We start from the raw sequence: 22,118 nt of genomic DNA on the forward strand, positions 1-22,118 counted from the left end.
CCTCATGAACTCAAAAATCTCCTCATCTGAAAATTTAGTTAATTATTTCCTGAGTTTTTTTACTAAAATTGTTTTAAAGTATAACTACTGCATGACGTCACAATGCCTTTACTCCTCGCAACCAGCTGCACAGACTTTTCAATGCGCAGCCAGTTACGTGGATTGAAGCCCGTGAATACGTGATCAAGTTGTCCAGCGCGTTCCGCTGGGCTTCTAGAAGTCCAACAACATGGCAGCGGCGGTCGTTATTGCAGAAAGAACGAGCAAGTTCTGCAGATCCAAAGGTCACCGTAGGTCACCAGCTTGCTTTTGAATCCTCTCCCTCTCCTTGTCCGATCGTCTGTCATGCTGGTGAGTGCGCTGCCGGCCCTCAGCTGTTTTTCACAGTCCGAGCTGCAGCCTCTACCCCCTCCCCCTCCATCTCTACCCCTTCCCGAGACAGAAAACGAGAGGGGGCGCCACAGCCCTGCAGCCGGCCGTAGCGCCCTGCTCCGCCCACCACCCATAACTGCCCCCCGCATAGCTTCCTTCCCCCCCACCTCTCCCCCTCCTCTTCTCTCCTCCCCTCTCCCCATCCCCTCTTCTCTCCCCATCCCCTCTTCTCTCCTCATCCCCTCTTCTCTCCTCCCCTCTCTCCATCCCCCACCTCTCTCCCCTCTCCCTCCCCTCTACTCTCTCTCTCCTCCTCCCCTCTCTTCCTTCCCTCTCTCCCCTCCTCTCTCCCTCCCCCTCCCACCCTCTGCCCCCCTCCCCACTACCCTCCTCCAACCCCGCTCTCCCCTCATCCAACCCCCCTCTCCCCTCCTCCAACCCCCTCTCCCCTCCCCTCCCTTCCCCCCTCTCCCCCCATTGCCCCTCCTCTCTCCCCCTTTCCCCCTCTCACCCCCTCCTCTCTCTCTCCACCTCTCTCTCTCCACCTCCCCCCTCTCCCTCCCCTCTCCATCTCCCTCCCCTCTCCATCTCCCCCTCCCTCTACCCCCGTCTACCCGCTCCCCCCCTGTGTGTTTGGGGGGTGGTTAGTGTGTGTGTGTGACGCCGCAGGCCCCCCCGCAAACCGCGCGTTGAGGGGACGGGGCCCAACGGGTCCCCCTTGGTCTAGTATCCTCTTAAAGATGAATTTAGAACCAGCAGTTACGGTTTAATAATGAGGGGTTACCTTCTCAGGACAGGTGGTTACATTTATTTTTCTGAAGGCCATGAGTTTTTGCAACTCTCTTCCTCAGAGAGTGGTAAAAGCAAAGTCTTAGAATTTTTTTAAGATGGCAGTAAACAGATTCTTGATAAGCATGGGCGAATGGTTATAAAAACATGCATGGGAACGCATAGTTCAGACTACTATAAAAAAACTGTAATCTTACTATATGCCTCAGTAGGTTTCAGGAACTTCTCCTGATCCTAATTGGTACATAAGCATTCCATTTACAGTATTTATCCACTCCTGCCTGCATACTTAACAGACATAATAAAACCTGGCATTGTGATTGAACCCATTCCCTTATTTACTTCCAGCTCTGTAACACTGTATCCCATCTTCCATGTACCAATGCAAAATACTCATCCTTACTCTCTCGCCTCTAAAACAGTTATCTAACACGTAAACTCACATTCTCTACTCTCCATAATTTCTTTTCTCAAAAAATGTTATAACCCATAACTACATCGTTACTCTGTTCCTTGTCCATCTACATTAACATCTGCTCTCTCCATCTCTCACTTCAGAAATGTCACATTTATTTCCATATTTCAACACCATATAGAAAGAAGCCATTTGGCTCATAACAGCTCCAGAGCAATCTGATTCTTCCCAATATTTATTCGTGTAATCTGTTCCCATAAACAACCCCCCAGATTCCATTACACTCTTACACCAGTGCAATTTACAGTGGCCAATTAATCTTTCAACTTCCATATCTTTGGGATGTGGGAGAATCCAAACCACCTCGAGAAAAACCATGTGTTACAGGGAAAACATTCAAGTTCCACACAGGCAGCACCAGGGTTCAGAATCAAACCCAGTCCTTCAGAGTTTTGAGGCAGCAGTTCCACTGGCTGTGTCATTCTACTGCGCATGGCATGACACCCAACCTTCTGTTCAAATAACCAACTATTTCCTTGCTCCTCATCTCTGTAACATCCTCAGTAATTTACCACTTGTAAGCTAAAATTCTTTATTCAATTCACGTCCTTTCTCTTCTCCCTGCTCCCCTGCCTTTGTTGCCCGATCTCACAATAATATTTTTTCTGTAAATGCTTGCTTTGCTTCAACCTTTTAACATCTTTTTCTAGGTCATTTTTGCCGGCCCTCTTAATCTCTCCAACTGCCAACTTGTTTTTCTTTATTAAATTGGCTATGAGTTGTACATAAATGTGAATACTGGAATCCAAATTAATTAAATACTTAAACTAAAAATAGTGTGTACATTGCTTTGCTGTTATAGATGCAAAGTAGAGGTCAGTTAGTCTGGAGCTATTTATTTTCCAAGCACTGACTATCCTACATTTTATGTAATTTTTAGAACCATCATACAATCTAAAGAAAAAGAACCAGCACTAACCTGCGTCCCTTCTGGTGTTGGACAGCCTGACAGGCTGTCTGCATGAAGACAATCCCTCTTAACTCCGGAAACTCAAGTATCTCCAGATAATCTTGCACCACTTTCCAGTCAGGTATCACATAATGTGTTGCACTTTGTGAGAGCAATTTCCCTTCTGAAACATTAAGTTAATATAGAACAAAGTGTAAGCAAATTAAAAAAATAAAAACTACACTAACCAACAGGTTAGCTGCAGAGTAAAATAACTGATTTTCAAATGGGGCATTAATCTTACATTTGCCAGATAGATCAGTTAAACAGCTTCTTTGTAGATACGCTGCAAATGCATATTGTTTCCTTATTAGAAATGTTTTAATCAGTCAATTTTAACATGTTTTTTAAGTTAATATTGTGTCAGCCATGGCAGCGGTAACCTCTAAGTCATGACATAAGCCATTGAGATTATGATCATTTATGATCACATTCTACAATAGGATTGTGAGAGTACTGAGGGGTGCTATGTTTTACGTGGTCCCAGTCGATCTCTTGGACAGAAAAGATTCCGCAATGGTACTTAAAGAATAAGCACCAGCAACTAACATTTATTCCTCAAACACCATCACCAAAACAACCTAACTGATCCTCAATGCATTGTGCTTCGTGGGATCATGATTGTTTTGCACTTGTAATATTAAAACGGTAATTGCATGAAAACACTTTAGTACTTATAAAACTCTTTGGGGTCACCTGAAAGACACAAGAACGGTATTTGAGTTCAAGTTAAATAATCATCATTTTCCCAGCAGATGCTGCCACACTGCTGAATATTTTCAGTTTTTATTTCAATTTCCAGCATAAGCAGCTTTTTGTTTTTACGTAGTCTTTGAGTTCAACACTTGCCGCGAGCATTTACGTTTCGGCTAAATCCCCCCCGTCCCCGTGCTTTACCGTTGTGGCACTGAGCCTCGCACAAACAGCTGTTGCATGGCACCGACTCCCGCAGGTAATGCTCCCTCACTACACGCACAGACCTCCCCTTACAGCTCCTCAGGTGCAGCACCTTCTCCGTTTTTATCATTGTGCCGCTGAAAAATATATCCCGAGGTCGGTGCCTATTCAAACTCGACTACCCGCCAAGGGCTGAGGAAACCACGCTTTCCGGACGTAAATAAGTCGGACAACCTCCTCCCTCCTTCTTGGCGCCCATTTTCTGCCCTTCCCACCCGGAAATATTTGCCTGCATTACCCGGAAATACAATTTCGCACTGCGGGGCAAGCGGTGCAGTCTAAAACGAAGATCCTTTTGGATCTTTGGTCTAAAAGGAACAACAACAAAAAACAATGGGGTGGAGAGACATGGAGAGGCGAGGTTTCGGATCAACACTTTTCATCTGCACTGAAGGCGGGGAGATAGCCAGTACAAGAAGGAGGGGGGAGGCAAGGGCTGTCAAGTGACAGGTGGACCCAGGTGAGGAGGGGTTGATAGGCAAATCGGTCAGGTTAGGAGATGGAGGCGTTGAGATAATAATCAAGGCTGAAGGAGATAGGTGGAGGCCACAAAGGACTGTTGATGATGGAATCCGATAAGAAAGTAAGACATCACAGAGACTAACTGGGGAAAGAACGGGGGACAGATGGAAACGGCATGGTTGGGAGATGGGCAGTGGACAGATGGGCTCAAGAGCATTGAAGCAGGCCCTTTGGTCCAACTCGTTGTGCTGACCAAACGTTAGTCCCAAAATCAGTTTGAAACGTTTACTATCCATCTACGTGTCCAAGCGTCTTTTGAATGTTGTAATTGTATCTGCCTCCATCTCTTCTTCTGGACAGCCTGTTTTATACATGCAGCACCCCTTGCTGCTCCTAAATTCCCTTTTCCATTTAATCTTCAACCTTAAAAGACACAAATTGCTGGAGCGACTCAGCGGTCAGGCAGCATCCCTGTCGAACATGGATAGGTGATGTATCGGGTTAGAACCCTTTTTCAGACTCACTGGGGGTGGGGGAGAAAGCTGACAGAGAGGAATGACTGGACAAAGTATGGCAGGTGAGGGGGAGGGTGGTCTTTGATGTGCAGATTGGGTTGTAAAATACGCAGGAGGAACATAAATAACACAACAGAGGCCTCAGCACCAATCCATGTGGCACACCACTTGTTACAAATCTCCCGTCTGTGAAGCAATTCTACCAAACCCTCTGTCTCCTACCTTCTTGAGTAAATCAAAAACAGAGAAATGGATAAGGGGGCAGGGGATTACCAGAAATTGGAAATGTTAAATGTTCACACTGTTGGGTTGTACCCAGGCACTATATGAGGGCTATTCCTCAAGATGCATTTTGCCCCACTATGCAATCATTTTCACAAGTGTTGGCACAACTCAATAATTTGAAGTTTGTCTTACATCCAGTCATTACAAAAAAATATAAACTGCCGTTGTTTCTTGTGACAGAATTCAATGTTAATTCAATAACAATCATCATAAATTGGAAATTATATGAATAAAAGTACAGAAAAAAATATTTTCCAAATTCATGCCTTGAGATAATGAGAGTGAGAATATGAATGCATGTGGAAGAAGGATTTTTACTCGCAGACTGGCCTAATATTGTTGTTACTGGTGCAGATCATTGTTCATCACAGATGAATTATTTGATTGCAGTCGAGTTTGCAACCAAGTATCTGTTCTATTACCAGGCTACCTATTAATCTCCCTTTTTGGTGCCTGCCTTTTCCTTGCCTAACTAGTACTGTCCAGTTCACCCACTTCCCACCCCCTTTCTGTACTTCTCCTATGTCACTGACCAACAAAACTTTCAGTTTTAAAATTCTACCTCTTCAAATTGTTTGTCGAATCCCTTCCTGTCTGTCCCCCAAATTACTGTGGAGACTGCAGATGCTGAAATTTGGAGCAAAAGAACAAGTTGCAGGTCGAACAAGTTACTGGTAGTGGCGACAAATCCAACCGAAAAGACAGAGAGGTGGGCAGAAGGGGTGGGGTAGCTCTGCTGGTAAGGAATGAAATTCAGTGTTTAGGAGGGGTGACATAGGATCAGAAGATGTAGAATCCTTGTGGGTAGAGCTAAGAAATCGCAAGGGTAAAAAGACCCCGATGGGAATTATATGCAGGCCTGAAATGTAGCCTGGATGTAGAGAACAAATTACATCAGGAGATACAATTGGCATGTAAGAATGGCAATATTACAGTGGTCATGGGGGATTTCAATTTGCAGGGAGACTGGGAAAAACAGATTGTGCTGGGTTCCAAGACAAGGAATTTGGAGAGTACATATTAGCTTGTAGTCGGGCCTACTTGGGAAAAGGCAATTCTGGATTTAGTATTGTGTAACAAACTGGATTTGATTAGGGAGCTTAAGGTAAAGAAGGTAGTGACCATAATATGATGGAGATTATGAAGGAATTGGTGGTGATCTTTTAATAATCACTATTGTCAGGAGTGATTCGAGAGAACTGGAAAATTGCAAATGTTACTCTGCTGTTCAAGAAGGAAGTGATGCAAAAGAGGCCGGTTAGCATGACTTCAGTAAGATTTTGGTAAAGTGAGGAGGTATTTCTTTAGTCAAAGGGAGATGAATCTGTGGAAATCATTGCCACAGGCAGCTGTGGAGGCCGAGTCATTGGGTATTTTTAAGGTGGAGATTGACAGTTTCTTGATTGGTAATGGTATCAGGGGTTATAGGGAGAAGACAGGAGAATTGGATTGAGAGTGAAAGATAGATCAGCCATGATTGTATGGCAGAGTAGACACCATTCTCCCTGATGGATGGATGGGTGGAGAGATTGACCAAGGCTGGAGATCTGGAATATGATAAGGAAGTGATTTCTGAAGGATCAAAAAGGGAGGAGAGGGATGAATAGGGAGGGAAAGTTGAGCAGATGGAGGAGGGGAGAAAGGAAAGATCTATATGCGAGGCCAGGGGGAATTGAGAGTAAGGTGTGTGTGTGCGGGGGGGGGGGGGGGGGGGGGGGGGGGTGGCGGATGACTTGTTACTTTGGGACATCATCAAAACGTGAGGTAGATTAATTGTCCATCGTGGGTTGGTAACAGATTGTTTTGGGAGGGGGAAGCGTGGAATTTTATGGGAATGCGGAGAGAATAGGTCGCAGTGAGAAATCAGTGCGAGAAATGGCGTTGCTCTGTGAACCGGCATAGACCCGATGGGCAGAATAGTCTCCGCTATAATTCCTTTGTGTCTTCAACTATCTATCCCCTCCTGAAAACCACAATTGGATCTGCAATCTTCAAACATTGAGGCAGTTCGTTTCAAATGATATGCCCACAATAAGGTTTTATTCACATCAACCGTTTTTCTTTGCTGATTATTTTGATTCCGAGCTCCCTGGTCATTGTTTATTTAATATTCTATCCACGTTCCCTTCACCTTTGCAAACGTTACCTTTTCAGTCTATGTTTGGCCTCGCCTTTTAGTTTACTACCTGGTTACCATTTATATCGCTGAGAGATCTCTTGGTCTTCTTTTACTCGCTGGCAATACTCTTTGTGCCCGTACACTCCCATTGTTACTTTCTCTGGGCAAAACTGCACTCAATTCGTCTGGAGGTTAGGTTGCTGTTGGACACTCAAGATAACAATGCACAATGATGGAGTTTTAAATGCACACTGAGATGAAAGAACTGTTGCATTGTATATTTGGAACTCTGTTAGGTCAATACAAAAGTGACATTACAAATACAGTAGATCCTTAAGATAAACATGGCTACTAATATTAAACGGTGATATTGTAAAATGTGTTAAAAACCGAAATATCACATTGGCATATGCGATTTGTTTATGTGGTCACTAGGCGGTATTTCGTGTATTAAAGTACATTTTATTCACTATCCCGGGGAAATTTTGGAGGTTTGTTACAAATGTTAAAGTTCTAATTCCTTGCATTCTGAAAACGCCAAATGTAATCAAATTGCAAATGCACAAATTGAAATGTATCAATTTATTCCATCTGAAGAACAACCATCCTTCCTGAAACGTGTCTTTTCCCCACCAGTTTTCTCCACGGCATCTTCCCGTTAGAAATATCAGTCGGGTAAAGGAGAGCGAACCAAACTTCCCTTTCTCTACATTTCAGAATTTGGGATTGAAGGAAATCGCAAGCGGAAGACAATTCGTCAGCTTGAGCTCACTGCTAGTAGAATATACTGGGGTCGCTCGACTGCTAGTGTGCAGAGATTTCTAAAATAATTTTGCATTTTTGTTATTTGGCAGATCTGTTTTTATATTGAAATGCCGGCGCATCGATCATTTTCGCGTGGGGAAAGAAGAAAGGGTTAATGTTTCGATTGACCCAGAAGATGGATCATGGCTCCAGTTTTAACCTTTCTTTGTGGAGGAATGATGGACGATTCTCAGTGCATGTTTTATTTGAGCTGATTTTTTTTTTTGACGGGTGGGGGCGCTGGCTACCCAGAATCGCGCAGAGTCCTAAAGCAAATACATTAAGATGTAACTTTATTTTCTTCTGGAAAGTAATCGTTACACAAAAATCTGAACGCAACCAATCTCCAACAGTTGTGGCTCAATGTTCAGGAGAGTGAAAGCGAATTTGGGGGAAGTAGAGTTCCGCAGGGACAGAATTTGGGGAGTTTGGAAGTCTGCCCGAGAATTTACTAAACACTGAATGAAAGCCACGCCGTCTCCGTGGTATGTTGCTCATATATCTTGTCCAAAGCTTCAGTACGCAGTGCACTTTTCGGAAACCTATAAAAAGTATATACAATTTTCCATTCATCCAACCAGAGACAGGCTAGATGGGCAAGTAACAAGCACCAATAGGAATTCTCTGTGACCAGTTCAATGAAAAATAATTCCCTGAGGCGTTTGCAGTACAGTGTAAGGGACTACATGCTGAATGTATAAGTGCATCAATGCAATGGCCACGGTATAGCGTCCAGGGACTGACATACATCCTGGACAAGCTACCGTGTTCATATCAGGATCGTCTTCTGATTCCATCCAGTTTAGAACCGTGATGAGGACGTGAAGTGGAACGTGAGTACAGTACTTCTAACCATGTGTGCTTTCTATCCCATCCCCTATGTCTTGGAACTTCGAATCATATGCGTAATTTAAAATCGGAGAACTTTATAGTAAAGACAAATGATCTATGTAGTTTGAAATACACATTTTCTTTATGTACCATTGGATGTCCGGTTTTGTCGTGTTTGTTGTTGAACATTCTTGATATCAATAATGCTACCGAAGTGGTTGCAAATATTAAGTTACATTTATTAGATTTGCAATTTTGACTCCGAGAACCATTTACTTATGGTAATTATTTTTGGATTAAGTCGTCAAGACTTCGCAAGAACAGCGTGAGCTACTGAACCTTACCTCAGCGAAATTAGCTTATTTGGTGAAGTGATAATTGTCGATGAAAAATCGCCATACGAAGGCAATTGAGGCTTCTGGCTCGTTTCACTGACTTCAACCACGAGATGCAAATAAATAACATTACATTACTAACTTAGTCAGTTTGTTTTCCTGCAACTACACTTCGCGCAGTATCGCGTCGGGACGTCCTGAATCGTAAGGCGTGCAAGCGAAATACAATATTTTTATTTGCAGTCACTCAACTCTGATTGAGTATTTGCTTATGTTCGTATGTGGAGTGAAAGGGACGATGTTATAAGTTGTTCGAAGTCCACAGAAGGGTTGCGTTAGAATATTGAAAGTATAATCCGAAATTTCCAGCTGTATCACCATGATGGGTTTGCGGTGGAATGTTTTATTGTGCATTCTGCATAACTGTTCTAAAAGCAGTCAGTGTAAATATTATACGTTCTGCTCCGTCGAAAGGGGTCATGATCGCAGGTCGATATAACTATATCAGACAGTTACATGTTAAAAATGCAGGTCTCTGACAGTTCATTTTTTCTCCTACAGTGGTGCACTCATTCTTTAAAACAAGCTCCCCACAAGCCTTTCTTAGTTTTCAGTCATTCATTATTTCCATTACAGTCACACGAAGACCGGAGTTAAAGGCGGGATGATGGTGGCATTGAGGGATGTGTTGCCTATCAGACAGAAGGTTTATATATAGGATGAGCCACAAAGCAGATCAAACAGAATTGGGATGGACGTTGCGATGTGCTGCATTTGATGCCTGTTTAAACTAAGCACCGGTGCTCAGATAGAGAGACACGGGAAAGGACGCTAAATGCTGGCAACCTGATAATATTGGAAACGTAATTGAAAGAAAATTGTTCATGTAATCCATTTCGAAGTGTGTAGAGCATTGGGAACAATTGCATGCAATATTGAGTTTTTTTGAACACTGTAGCTTTTACATTCAATATTTAACACGTAATGCAGCAAAATGTGAAGGCATTAACAGCACCACTTATGAACATCTTTGTCGCAGATAATAGTTCTGGAAAGGTGAAAATTGAACTCTAAACGAACGAGGAACGTCAGTTTAGAATCTTTGACGAAAAGCTCACTCAAATCAATGGTACACAGAGGGAACAAATACTCTCACAGTAATCCAGGCGCCTTGTCGGTGTTTCTGCGTACCCTCTTTCGCGGAGTTACCATTTTACATTCTCGACAAATAGCTATTCTGTCAGATATTTAAGAAGACTACAGTTGCAGAAGATAAACTAAACGGATCATTGAATATAATTTGTCATTAAGAAGAAGCATGCTGCATTCACAGCAGCGTCTGCGCCTCGCCTGCTTTAATGTAACCTGACCAGACTTGACGTTGAGACAAAGCCGGGACTGAAGGTTGCTGCCTCTCGTGGTCCGGGACCGACAGCAGCCGGAGGAATACCTCGGACCGCAGCACCATGATACCCGGAACCGCATTGCTAGCTTGGCACTATTCCTGTTTTAGCAAAAAAGCGAAATCATGAAAATATACAGTTTAACACTTGTAATTAAAATGTAAATGTGTATGTTTAAGTAAGACCGTCTTAGCAACGAGAGGGAAAGGTGTGATCAATCTGAGCATTTTGGAACCAAGGTGCACGGCGCATTGTTCAAACACACTTTCATTCATTTCATTAATTAAATTACACTTGAAAGCTGCACAATGTCAAAGCCATTCCTTCCCCAGAATAGTTAGAATCAGATTGAGCGGATAACAAAAGGCTCCAATTACAGTTTAAGTAAAATACTGACTTCATTATCTGTGGTTCCTTTTTATATATAAATGCGTTCTTTAATGCTTAAACGATTTTACATGTTCAAAGGGAAAGTTAATATAACAGCTCGACAATGAACCAACCATATCATTTTTATCGGTACATTAGAGATGTAAGAGACGTAGAGTTATCCCAATGTTGTACTTTTTTTTAACCAAAAAACCCAAATCCACTGAAAGCACAAGAGAACCAACATCAATGTCTGCTTGATTTATTCTTGAACCCATTCCTTCTCTCCAGAGATGCTGCCTGTCCCGCTGAGTTACTCGAGCTTTTTGTGTCTCTCTTCGGTTTAAACCAGCATCTGCAGTTCCTTCCTACACACTTAATGTCTGCTCACCGGCTAACAAACCCAGTTACGTGGTCCCAATTGCAATCAGTTGGCTCAGCTGGGCAGCCCATTTCGTTCCCATGTCCAGCATCATACTCACCACGCAGACACTCTATTCTATCACTGGAAGTAATTATCAATTGGACAGAGACAAGATTTTAACAATGTTCCCATTGACTCCTGTGAATTTCTTCATCGTGGACATTCATAGTGGAGAAGTTTCAATTGGACACGTCCTGTGGAAGAGTCTGCAGTTCCTTCACTAGTGGTGGTTGGTGATGGAGAGTTATCAGCATCTAATTTCTGAGCATTAACATCTCAGATGACCTGACCTGGGCCAACACATAGATACAGACATAAAGAAAGCGTGCCAGCACCTTTACTTTCATAAAGGTTTACAGTGATCTTGGTGTCTCCGAATACTCTAACAAGCTTTTACAAATGTACAGTAGAAAGTATCCTAACTGGTTGCGTCACAACCGGGTATGACAATTCAAATGCACAGAAATGCAAGAGGCTGCAGAGGGTGACAAGCTCAGCCTGATCCATCACAGGCACAGACTTGCCCTCCGCTGCCTTAAGAAAGCGGCATCTATCATCAATGATTCCCACCATCTGGGCCATGCTCTCTTCTCACTACTCTCATCAGCCAGGAGATTTCATAAGACTGAAATCCCACACCACCAGACACAGCTACTTTCCTACATCGATTAGGTTCTTGATGCACCCTACACAACCCTGACCATACTTCGATGATGGAGCACCACGGCCCACGTGTCACTTCTATAGATTTTTTTCCCCTACAAAGAACAAAAGAGTTGAAATATATTAAGTTATTGGCTTTCTTCTCACAATTTTTGATTGATTCAAAGATGCAGCATAGAAACAGGCCCTTCGGCCCACACCGATCATCTATTACACTAGTTCTATGTTATCCCACTTTCGCATCCACTCCCTGCACACTAGGCGCAATTCAGAGGCCAATAAAACCGACAACCCCGCACGTTTTGGGGGATGTGGAAGGAAACCGGTACAAACCTACACGGTGCCTGGAAGAACCTGCAGACTTACACACACACATAGCACTGGAGGTCAGGATCGGACGCGGACCCCTGGCGCTGTGACGCAGCGGCCCCACCAGATGCGCAACTACTTTACAAAGTTTTTCCTAATTTACATCAATGTAACTTAAGATAACTTCATTTTCAATCACTTTTGGGTGACTTGCAGCGGCGAAAGACGCGATAAAGTTGAAAATGTCGCAGCAGACTCAACGCCTCGCGCAGTTCGAGGCTGAAGTGACACGTGGTGGCCGGCAGCGCGTGCGCACGTGGGGGGGACGTCACGTGGTATCTCCACGCTCACGCGCTGCGTCCGTTGGTCATTCCTCGAGCGCGAGGGCGTCAGATAGTTCCAACTCCCTCTCCTCACCCCCATCCCCTGTCCTCACACCCCCTCCAAAAAAGGAGAACAACCCCCCCCACTAGGACAAAAACTCAAAAGAAAAAACCCCCTCCCCCCTCCTCACCCCCCTCTCGTCACCCCCCTCTCCTCACCCCCCTCTCCTCATCCCCCTCTCCTCATCCCCCTCTCCTTACTCCCATCTCCTCATCCCACTTCGGTCCCAGGCCCCTTCCCGCAACCCCCCGCCTCCGTCCCAGGCCCCTTCCCCTCGCCCATCTCAGAACCCCAGCCCCTTCCCTCTCTCCCCTCCACCCCGGATCCTGGCCTAGACACTGCCGACCCCTACCTCTTATCTTCCCAATCCGGAACTCCACCCCTCCCATCTCCGCCCCCTTACCCCACCCTCCCTCTCCCATCCCCGGCCCTCTTCCCTCACAACCCCGGCCCCTGCCCTTCCCCCCCCCACAAAACCCTACCTTGAGCTTCCCAAACCCGGCCAACAACGCAGCGGTAATAGTATTGACGTCTCTAACTTCAAGTAACCCGTGCTTTCCCTCTCTCTCCAGCCCTCACCCACACTAGTTCTCCGACTGGTTTCAACGCCCTGATTAATTTTACTGTTTGTATGCCTCGTTGTCAGCTTCCCCACATCCAACAATGAACCATTCTACATTCTCTTGATCACTGTCTGCTTCGATCTGTTCTTTTCACATCTTACATGTTCTATGTACCTTCCATACCTCCAGTTTCCCTCTCCCCCGACTCTCAGCCTGTAGAATGATCTCGACCCTGAAACGTCACCCATTCTGTCCAGAAATGCTGCCTGTCACGCTGACTTACTCCAGCATTCGGTGTCCAACCTCATCCCAGGTTCCTCTCGGACATTCCTCACCCTTAATCAACAAAAGTTTCACCTGGTAGACACAAAATGCTGGAGTAACTCAGCGGGACAGTTCCTTAGCCTGGTACTGCTCTCCACCCTCTCCTTTCCCAGGACACGAAGGCACACATCGCGCCACCCCAAGGTTCTGTGCCCAGTGACCCCTCATCCCCCCCATCCCCCCGTTTGGAGTTTATCCAGTGTGGGCTCCCTGCCTCACCTTTTCCCCACCCACCACCCTCCACTCTTCCATAAGTTATAGGAGCAGAATTAGGCCATTCGGCCCATCAAGTCTCCACCATTCAATCATGGCGGATCTATCTTTCCCTCTCAACCCCATTCTTCTGCCTTCTCCCCATAACCGCTGACACCCGTACTAATCAAGAATCTGTCATTCTGAGCCTTAAAAATACGTTATAGGAGTAGAATTAGGCCATTCGGCCCAATCTCCACGTGCCAGTCCCCCACCTCGCCTCTTCAATCCTCGCCTCCCCCCCCCATTTACCCCCATGCCTCTTCCCCACACACTCTGTTGCCTCTTCCCCCCTCCTTCACCTGTTCTCTACCCACCCCACTGCCTCTTCCCCACCCGTCCTAACTCTTCCCCACCCACCTCGCCACTTAGCCATCCACTCCCCCTCGCCTTTTCCTCGCCCCCCACCCCTCAACTCTTTCCCATCCCTCGCGCTGCGCTTCCGCACAAGGTGCCCAACTATAAAATGGCACCAAACAGGAGCGAGTGGAGGCGGCCGGCCAGGTCAATGATTGCCTCCCGCAGGTGAATCAGACTGCGCCCAGATTCGACCGTGCACAGTGCTCGTGTAGTGGCTGTTGTCCTCCGGTACCCCTGGCTGATGGCAACTAGGTACTGCATTCACCCATGTTTGTAAATAGTCTTGACTCCGTCCAAGGGCCCCGAGGCGAGACCAACTGCAGGCTCGGCGATCGTTTCGCTGAACACCTCTGCCTGGACCTACGCGATCTCCCAGTTGCAAAGCACTAACTCCCCTTCCCATTCCTGGGCCACCTCCACTGTCAGAGTGAGGCCCAATGTAAATTGGCTGAACAGCACCTCATATTTCGCTTGGGCAGTTTACAACCCAATGGTACGAATATTGATTTCTCACTTGAAGTAACCCTTGCTTTCCCTCTCTCTCTCTGTCCCTCCCCATCTTACTTCTCCGACTAGTTTCACTGCCCTCTTGATTAATTTTACTGATTGTGTGCCTCGTTGCCAACTTCCCCTCAGCCAACTATGAACCATTCTACATTTCCTTAAGCATGATTTACTTTGATCTGTCGTTTTCACACCTTACCCCTCCATATACCTAGTCTTCCTCTCCCCTGATTCAGTCTGAAGAAGGGTCCCGACCCGAAACGTCACCCATTCCTTCTCTCCAGAGATGCTGCCTGTCCCGCTGAGTTGCTCCAGTATTTTTTGTCTTTCTTTTTGTTTGCAAATAATTAATGGCAAACAACGTGTGACCACTGATAACCCTCTCTGTATCACACACCGTGTTGTTTTGGGAGGGAGGAGAAGAGGAAGGGAAGGGGGGGGGGGGGGGGGGGGGGGGGGGGGGGGGGGTGTATAATAGGAGTGAATTTTATTGTTTGCAGTTACTTTGTTCTGTATTGGTAGAGTGGACAAATCGCGGCAACAGTAGCGAGTCTTATAGTGGTCCAGACTTGAACCTTTTTTAAAGTGCCAACTACCCAAACTCTGGTTAAATATTTTTATTTTATGGTGCACACGCGCTTTTATGTGTTTACTATTGCAACTCTTTGTTCCCCATCAAATATGAATGCCAGTTGGCAAGATTAATGTTGTAACATTTGTTTACCATATCGATTCTCTAATTAAAAATACAGTAATATCCCGAATGACAGAATATTATATTACGAATTATATTCATTTACATTTTCTTTGACACCAGTTTGGAGACGTTATTTATGCCGACACTGCATGAGATTGCATAAATAAGCCGTCTAAATTGAATTGTTTGGTTTAAAAAAATTTCTATTTTGTTCTGGTATTCTGTTCCATTTTAAGTTAATCAACTATAGAACCAGAACAACTCTGTCGAAGACGGTCGGCATCTGTGGTTTCATGGATCTATTGCGCTCAGGTCAATGAAATCCACTGCACATCGTCAACGCTGCAACTTTCAGGGTCGGTTTATGGGGGTGGGAGGGTTTTGGCCTGATTGAATTAAAAATCAAGCTATTTTACTAATTGACTGCTCAGGAATTCGTTGTGGTCAAGTATTATTGAAATGTCCGTGACCGTGCACATTAACGTTGCAAATTGGAAGTCTGCCATTCTTCACTTTCGTTTTCATTGAAACCACTATTTAAATTTTCGGGAATTATCAATCGAAGGTTGTTAATTTAATTTAAACGACGAGCCAACTTTTTAAGGAATAGAATTGTTTGCCAGGAGCTTAGGATTTTTTTTTTTTTGATTTATCAAATGTAGCAAGATGTAATTTTGGCACAATGCAAGGAAAGTAGAAAGTGAACTATGTGTAGAAAGAAAAATGTGTGGGACGATGAATACTTTATGACTTTCTTGTGTTATTGATTTCTTGTATATTAGTGGTGAGTGAGCTAGCGCATCATCACACAAGTATCGTTTATTACTTGTGAATTAGTAGTTAAGAGAAGCAACTACTTTAAAAGGTTAAAAGGCAGTCCGTCGTTCGTATGAGGCCAGGTCAGTTTCAATTGATTGATAGATAAGCTGAGACGAGGAACAATGCGGAAGATTAAAAAAAAACGCCGTTAGCACGAAGCCAGGTTAGTTTCTGGAGCGAGTGAGCAACTCGGAGGAATGGCAGCGCGGGAGATTGAAACGGCAGCTGTTAATGTCTGGGAATGACTGCTCCTCCTGGTATATAAAAAGAAGGCAGGCATTAGTGAGCCGTTTTGGGAGAGGCTGCGCGTTGAGGATAAGTTGAGGCTTTGGCTCGATAGGCTTCAGCGAGGGTGCAGAGCAGACATGGAAGGCAAAACTAGGCAAGGCCTTATTTTCAAGATGACACTGAAATAGATGGCATCGTAGACAATGAAGATGTAATTAAAGTGGGATATTGAATAACTGGACAAGTGGGTGGAGGAATGGTAAATGGAATTCGGATAGATGTGAGATGCTCTATTTTGGGATGTCAACCCAGGGCTGGACCTTAACAATGAACAGTATGGTCCTGTGGAGTGTTATGGGGTAGAGGCATCTGGGAGTACAGGTACATAGTTCCCTGTAAGTTGCATGGTAGGTAGACAGGGTAGTGAAGAGGCTTTAGGCCCTCTGCCCTTTGTCAGTCAGGGAATTGAGAATGGAAGTTGGGATGTTATTTTAGAGTTGTGCAAGATGTTGGTGGCTGCACTTGGAATACTGTATCGTGCTCAGTTTTGGTCATCCTGCTATAGAAAGATGCCAGTAAGCTGGATAGGGTTTTGTTAGAGGGACATGGGCCAGATGCAGGCAAAGTGGACTAACTTGGAAAGGGCGTCTTCGTCGGCAAGGGCGTATTGGGCTAAAGAGCCCGTTTCCGTGCTGTGTGACACCGACTTAAATGTCAGTTCTCTCCAATAGATGAAAATTAGCTAGTTTATGTAATTTCAAATATTAAGTGCTGTGACTAAACAATAAATTATGAAGGGGAGTTGAAATTATCTAGGCAGTGTAGTTAATAAAACAACATTATTGTGTAGCGTATAATCTTTATAGTGTCCTTTGAATTTCTAAATGGTCTATTTTAATCTTATGCTATGGTATGCATTTAGGTTTGTTTTGCACTATGAAAACTTCATGATATGAATACAGTTCCATCTGTGGGTACATTTCACATAAGTAAATTCTAGCTAATATTCTTTGTTTGACATTGATTAAGATTTCTGCATCGAATAAAGTTAACAATATTTTACATAAATTGTAGCAGATAAATGAAAAATGTTTAACAACAATCTCCACCACAAATCAGTAGTACCTCTTTGAGGGAACTGAGTTACTGTCAAATAATGGGCATTAAGTTAACCGAGATACCAACTGTGTTGCGCACAATAATACATTTCAGGGAGTAAGTTAGTGCCACTTTAAAAAAAGCATTAAAACAGCTTTTATTAACCATTAAATAAATGATTTTCAGTTTTTCTTTATCTTGTTTTCTCAAACATTAACAATGACATTGTCATAAAAAGAACTGAACAGATTAGACTTCTGCGCGAAACAGTGCAATCTTTACCGCCATTAAGACAAATGTATTAACTGCACACACATTGTTCATTGTTACATTTTGTTGCAGTCAGTCCTGCTGATTGATATCTTTTGGCTTGTGATGTCTTTTGATTTTTGTGCAGCATCAGCACAATGTCCACAATGTGGTATAGTTGAATTGGATAGTACACTAGTTTAAGGAAGGACTGTTCCACAGCCTAATAATGGAGGGGAAGAAGTTGTTCCTGAGTTTGGTAGTGCTTTCAACCTTCTGTACCTGCTACTGCGTGGTAGCAGGGAGAAGAAGAAAGACCAGGATTTGGGACAAGTCTCTCATTTTTTTTCACTGCTTTTCTGAGGTTGTGTGAAGTGTAGATAGATGGAGTCAATGATGGGAAGTCTGGTCTGTGTGATGGACTGTGCTACACCTAGAACTCTGCAATTTCTTGAAGTCTTGGGCAGAGCTGTGATGCAACCTGACACAATGCTTTCTATTATGCCTCTGTCAAAGTGTTAGGAGCCATTGGAGCCATGTGGAGAGTATTCCATCACAAATCTTTTATATGAAGGAGAGACCTGGTGTGTCAAAAGATCAGACCCATGTTGCAATAATCTGAACTGTTAACCTGCTCTTGAGATTATAATATTCAGTTTGTTAGTTTGGTTTGCTTTCTAGTCTGTGGCATCGCCTAATATATTGAGGGACAGGGCCGTCCTTAAGCCAGTTGGACCAATTGTTCCCAATTGGGCCCCGCGCCTAAGGGAACCCGCGCTAGGCTGGTGGGCAACACACTCCATTCCCTCAGCAGCGGCCCCAGTAGGTGAAATTCCACACCGACAACAACCCAGCCCTGCAGTTAACTCTCAATACTGTCAGCTGCACCAGTAATGGAAATGGGGGGGGGGGGGGGGGGGGGGACGGTGACGGTGTTCCCCTACTGTTCAGTTTCCAGTTCTGGTTTAATGAGTACTGCAGAAAAATTGGAGTCGTTTATCACTTGATTCAACTGAGACAAAAACGATTTGTTAACTGCCACTGTTAGCACTTGTTAACAGCCAGTAGTTAACACGTAGTTCTACAATGTGTCACCAATACATCGATCTGCATTCCTCAGTTAATATAATTGTGTTTTGACCAAGTATTAATGACGCCGCGTCCTTTGAATAAAATTCATGCAGAATTTCTTAAAACTTACTGTCATTAAGGGCTCCGGAACGTGAGCACGGGCTTCTTCTGTGCAGGTACAGTCATTCACCCACATTATTTTAAGAAGGAACTGCAAATGCTGGAACAATCGAAGGTAGACAAAAATGCTGGAGAAACTCAGCGGGTGAGGCAGCATCTCACCCGCTGAGTTTCTCCAGCATTTTTGTCCACCCAAGTTATTTAGTAATTTGTACCCATCATTTAGGGATGTTATATGAATTTAAAAAAAGAAGTTTATGTGTGTTTTCACTCTCTCCTTCAAGGTTAGTTCTTCTGTTTGCCTATATTTGCTTCAGTTTTATTTAGTATTATTTATCACGTTGTGGTTGTAGCTTTTGAATGATTTAAACATATCGGATTTTTAAAATTCATATAAACTCATAGCATTGCCTGAGCGCCAAATCCCTTCAGCTGTACCTGCAACTGAAGCTACGGGTTGATTAGTAGACCTTGAAGAGGCATTGTATGTATGTATGTGGCAATTATGGCTCATGGAACTTTCTCTCACACTACAAGTTATATTCATAACTGCATATTTAAATACATGAAATTTTTTAACTTTCCCAACCCCTTAAAAAATGCCTGAAGAAGGGACCCTGACCTTAAACGTTGCCTAGCCATTCCCTCCATAGATAGACACAAAATGCTGGAGTAACTCAGCGGGTCAGGCAGCATTCCTGGAGAGAAGGAATAGGTGACGTTTTGGGTCGAGACCCTTCTTCAGACCCTCCATAGATCCAGCCTGACCTGCTGAGTTCTCCAGCACTTTATGTTTTGCACTTAAAATAAATCCGTGGTCCGTTGAAGAAACAACACGATAGACCACTCTGGAAGTGCAAGTTTTGCTTTACACTTCATACTGTAGAACACATCATAATACATCCTGAGTGATTTAATGGGGTTAGATTATTTTTTTGAATCTGTTGTCTAGAATTAATCGATACCCACCCTATGTACCTTATCTCAGATTTAAATCGGAATTCTGATTTTTTTTGTTTTTGTTTTCCTATTTGTCAATTTTATGTGCCCGATTATTTGGCGGCCAATCGCTGTCCCTAAGGGGGTTGCGTCCAATCACTGACCAGCTTCCCTTAAAATTCCCGTCCTATCAACAAATCGGTCTCCTCCCGTCCAATCAGCCGCTGTCTCCACGGGCAATCACATAATGCAGTTTAATGGTAATTAGCAGCTTATGGTAAAGGTTGGAAGCCAATGGAGCTACTGATAGTCAGACGAGAGCAGGAGGGATTAAGACAGTGTATAATCCATAGCACCTTAGTGTACAATTTCATAATATATACTAAATAACAGGGCTGACAGACCTTGGCTGGGAACCTTGGCCTCACCAAAAATTTTCCCAATTGGGCCCCGCACCTCCTAAGGCCGGCCCTGTTGAGGGATTAACGATAATGCTATTAACCATTAAGGAAAAACTCTTGTTGAAAATGGTCATTGCCTAGCACTTGTGCTCTGCTATTCTTACTTGCAACTTACACTCCATGCATGAATGTTGCCTAAGTTTTGCTCCATGCAGGCAACAACTGCTTTATTGACTCGGCAGTAGTGAATTAAACTGACTTTCTGCTCCTCTAAGGAACATCCCTACTTCTGACATTATGATGGCTGAGATAAAACTGCAAAAGTTCATTAGGGTTAGGACACTTGCTGAGGAATTCCTGGATTCCTGATTTCTGTAATTGGGAAGAACAGTCAACAATCATATCCAGCTTCCTTTCTGCAAGATAAGACTCCAGCCACCATATTGCTTTCTCGTTGATGCTAATTGATTTAAATTTTACCAGAGTTTTTGTGATGCCATGCTTGATTAAGGACAGTCACTTTTCATCATGCTTGAAGTCATCCATAATGATGGATGACTTCAAATGATTCACACAAAGATAAAATGAGCAGCAATGAGAAGACTTGTGGAGCAAGTCTTGAAGGAATTTTTGATTACACTGATTGAAGGAAAACATAATGGGAAGCAATTAGATCGATTAGATTTGTCCTGTTTTATGTGAACAGACGTACCTAGACTAATATCTACATTGATGGAAGATACTAGTGTTGCAACTGTACTGCAACAACTTGGCAAGAGATGTGGTTAATTTTGGAGTGCAGATCCTCAGTGCTACTGTTGGAATGTTGCCAAGTCCCACAATGTGTGTTATATTCAGTGCCCTTAGCCGTTCATTAGTATCAAATATAGTGAGTTGAATTGGCTGAATGACTTCTGAGATGATGGAGACTTGAGGAGAAAGGCAAAATGGGTCATTCATTTGGTATTCTAGTTCCTGATTATGACATCTGCTTCACCTTCGTTTCTGGTATTCACATGTTGGGCCACATAATCATTGATGATTGAAATGTTTTTGTACATGCCATACAGACCTCCTGTCTGATGTTACGTTGTCCTCCAGCATGCTGTCATCAGTTGACAGAATAGCAGATTTGAGCTCCTCAGAGTAACTGCTTTTTGCCTGAGGTGCCTCAGAAATCATATAACCATATAACAATTACAGCACGGAAACAGGCCATCTCGGCCCTTCTAGTCTGTGCCGAACACGTATTCTCCCCTAGTCCCATCTACCTGCACTCAGACCATAACCCTCCATTCCTTTCCCGTCCATATAACTATCCAATTTATTTTTAAATGATAAAATCGAACCTGCCTCCACCACCTTCACTGGAAGCTCATTCCACACAGCTACCACTCTCTGAGTAAAGAAGTTCCCCCTCATGTTACCCCTAAACTTCTGTCCCTTAATTCTCAAGTCATGTCCTCTTGTTTGAAGCTTCCCCACTCTCAGTGGGAAAAGCTTATCCACGTCAACTCTGTCTATCCCTCTCATCATTTTAAAGACCTCTATCAAGTCCCCCCTTAACCTTCTGCGTTCCAAAGAATAAAGACCTAACTTGTTCAACCTTTCTCTGTAACTTAGTTGCTGAAACCCAGGCAACATTCTAGTAAATCTCCTCTGTACTCTCTCTATTTTGTTGACATCCTTCCTATAATTAGGCGACCAAAACTGTACACCATACTCCAGAATTGGCCTCACCAATGCCTTGTAGTAATAATTTGAAGAACAGTGTGCTGGGTATTGTGGCACCCTACAAACTTTGCCTCAGTTATATTAACTCTGCTTATGTTACATTCTTGTGCAGAATGTGGGCATGGAAAGAAAAGCCTTTTTTTTCCTTCTCCCCCCCGCCCCCCCCCCCCCCCCCCCCCCAAACTGAATTGTCCTTGAGAAGTGAAAGATCAACTGTGTTATTGCACTGTTGCCTTCTGTATGCAAAAATACTCTTATTGTTCAGTTATAAAGGGCGTTTTAGTATCTTGATTCAATAATAGAGTATGATGAGT

The 22,118-nt window shown here is 43.8% G+C and overlaps 2 protein-coding genes across 3 annotated transcripts in view; one reads left to right on the forward strand and one right to left on the reverse strand.

Moving 5' to 3' along the window:
- Window positions 1-3,759, reverse strand: part of dis3l (DIS3 like exosome 3'-5' exoribonuclease) — a 37,281-nt gene extending 33,522 nt beyond the window's left edge. For both annotated transcript variants that reach the window (XM_033050467.1, XM_033050468.1), the window contains exons 1-2: window positions 3,483-3,759; window positions 2,556-2,709 (exon numbers count right to left, since the gene is read on the reverse strand). In XM_033050467.1, the coding sequence (XP_032906358.1) occupies window positions 2,556-2,709; window positions 3,483-3,612 (284 nt within the window). In that variant the 5' untranslated portion in view covers window positions 3,613-3,759. The remainder of the gene's footprint in view (window positions 1-2,555; window positions 2,710-3,482) is intronic.
- Window positions 3,760-3,795: 36 nt separating this feature from the next.
- The window catches only part of megf11 (multiple EGF like domains 11), a 240,773-nt gene continuing 222,450 nt past the window's right edge, over window positions 3,796-22,118 (forward strand). The window contains exons 1-2 of the mRNA XM_033050114.1: window positions 3,796-4,125; window positions 7,560-8,560. The gene's annotated coding sequence lies outside the window, so the exon portion shown is untranslated. The remainder of the gene's footprint in view (window positions 4,126-7,559; window positions 8,561-22,118) is intronic.

Source organism: Amblyraja radiata, chromosome 34 (genome assembly GCF_010909765.2).
Source record: "Amblyraja radiata isolate CabotCenter1 chromosome 34, sAmbRad1.1.pri, whole genome shotgun sequence".
Taxonomy (NCBI): domain Eukaryota; kingdom Metazoa; phylum Chordata; class Chondrichthyes; order Rajiformes; family Rajidae; genus Amblyraja; species Amblyraja radiata.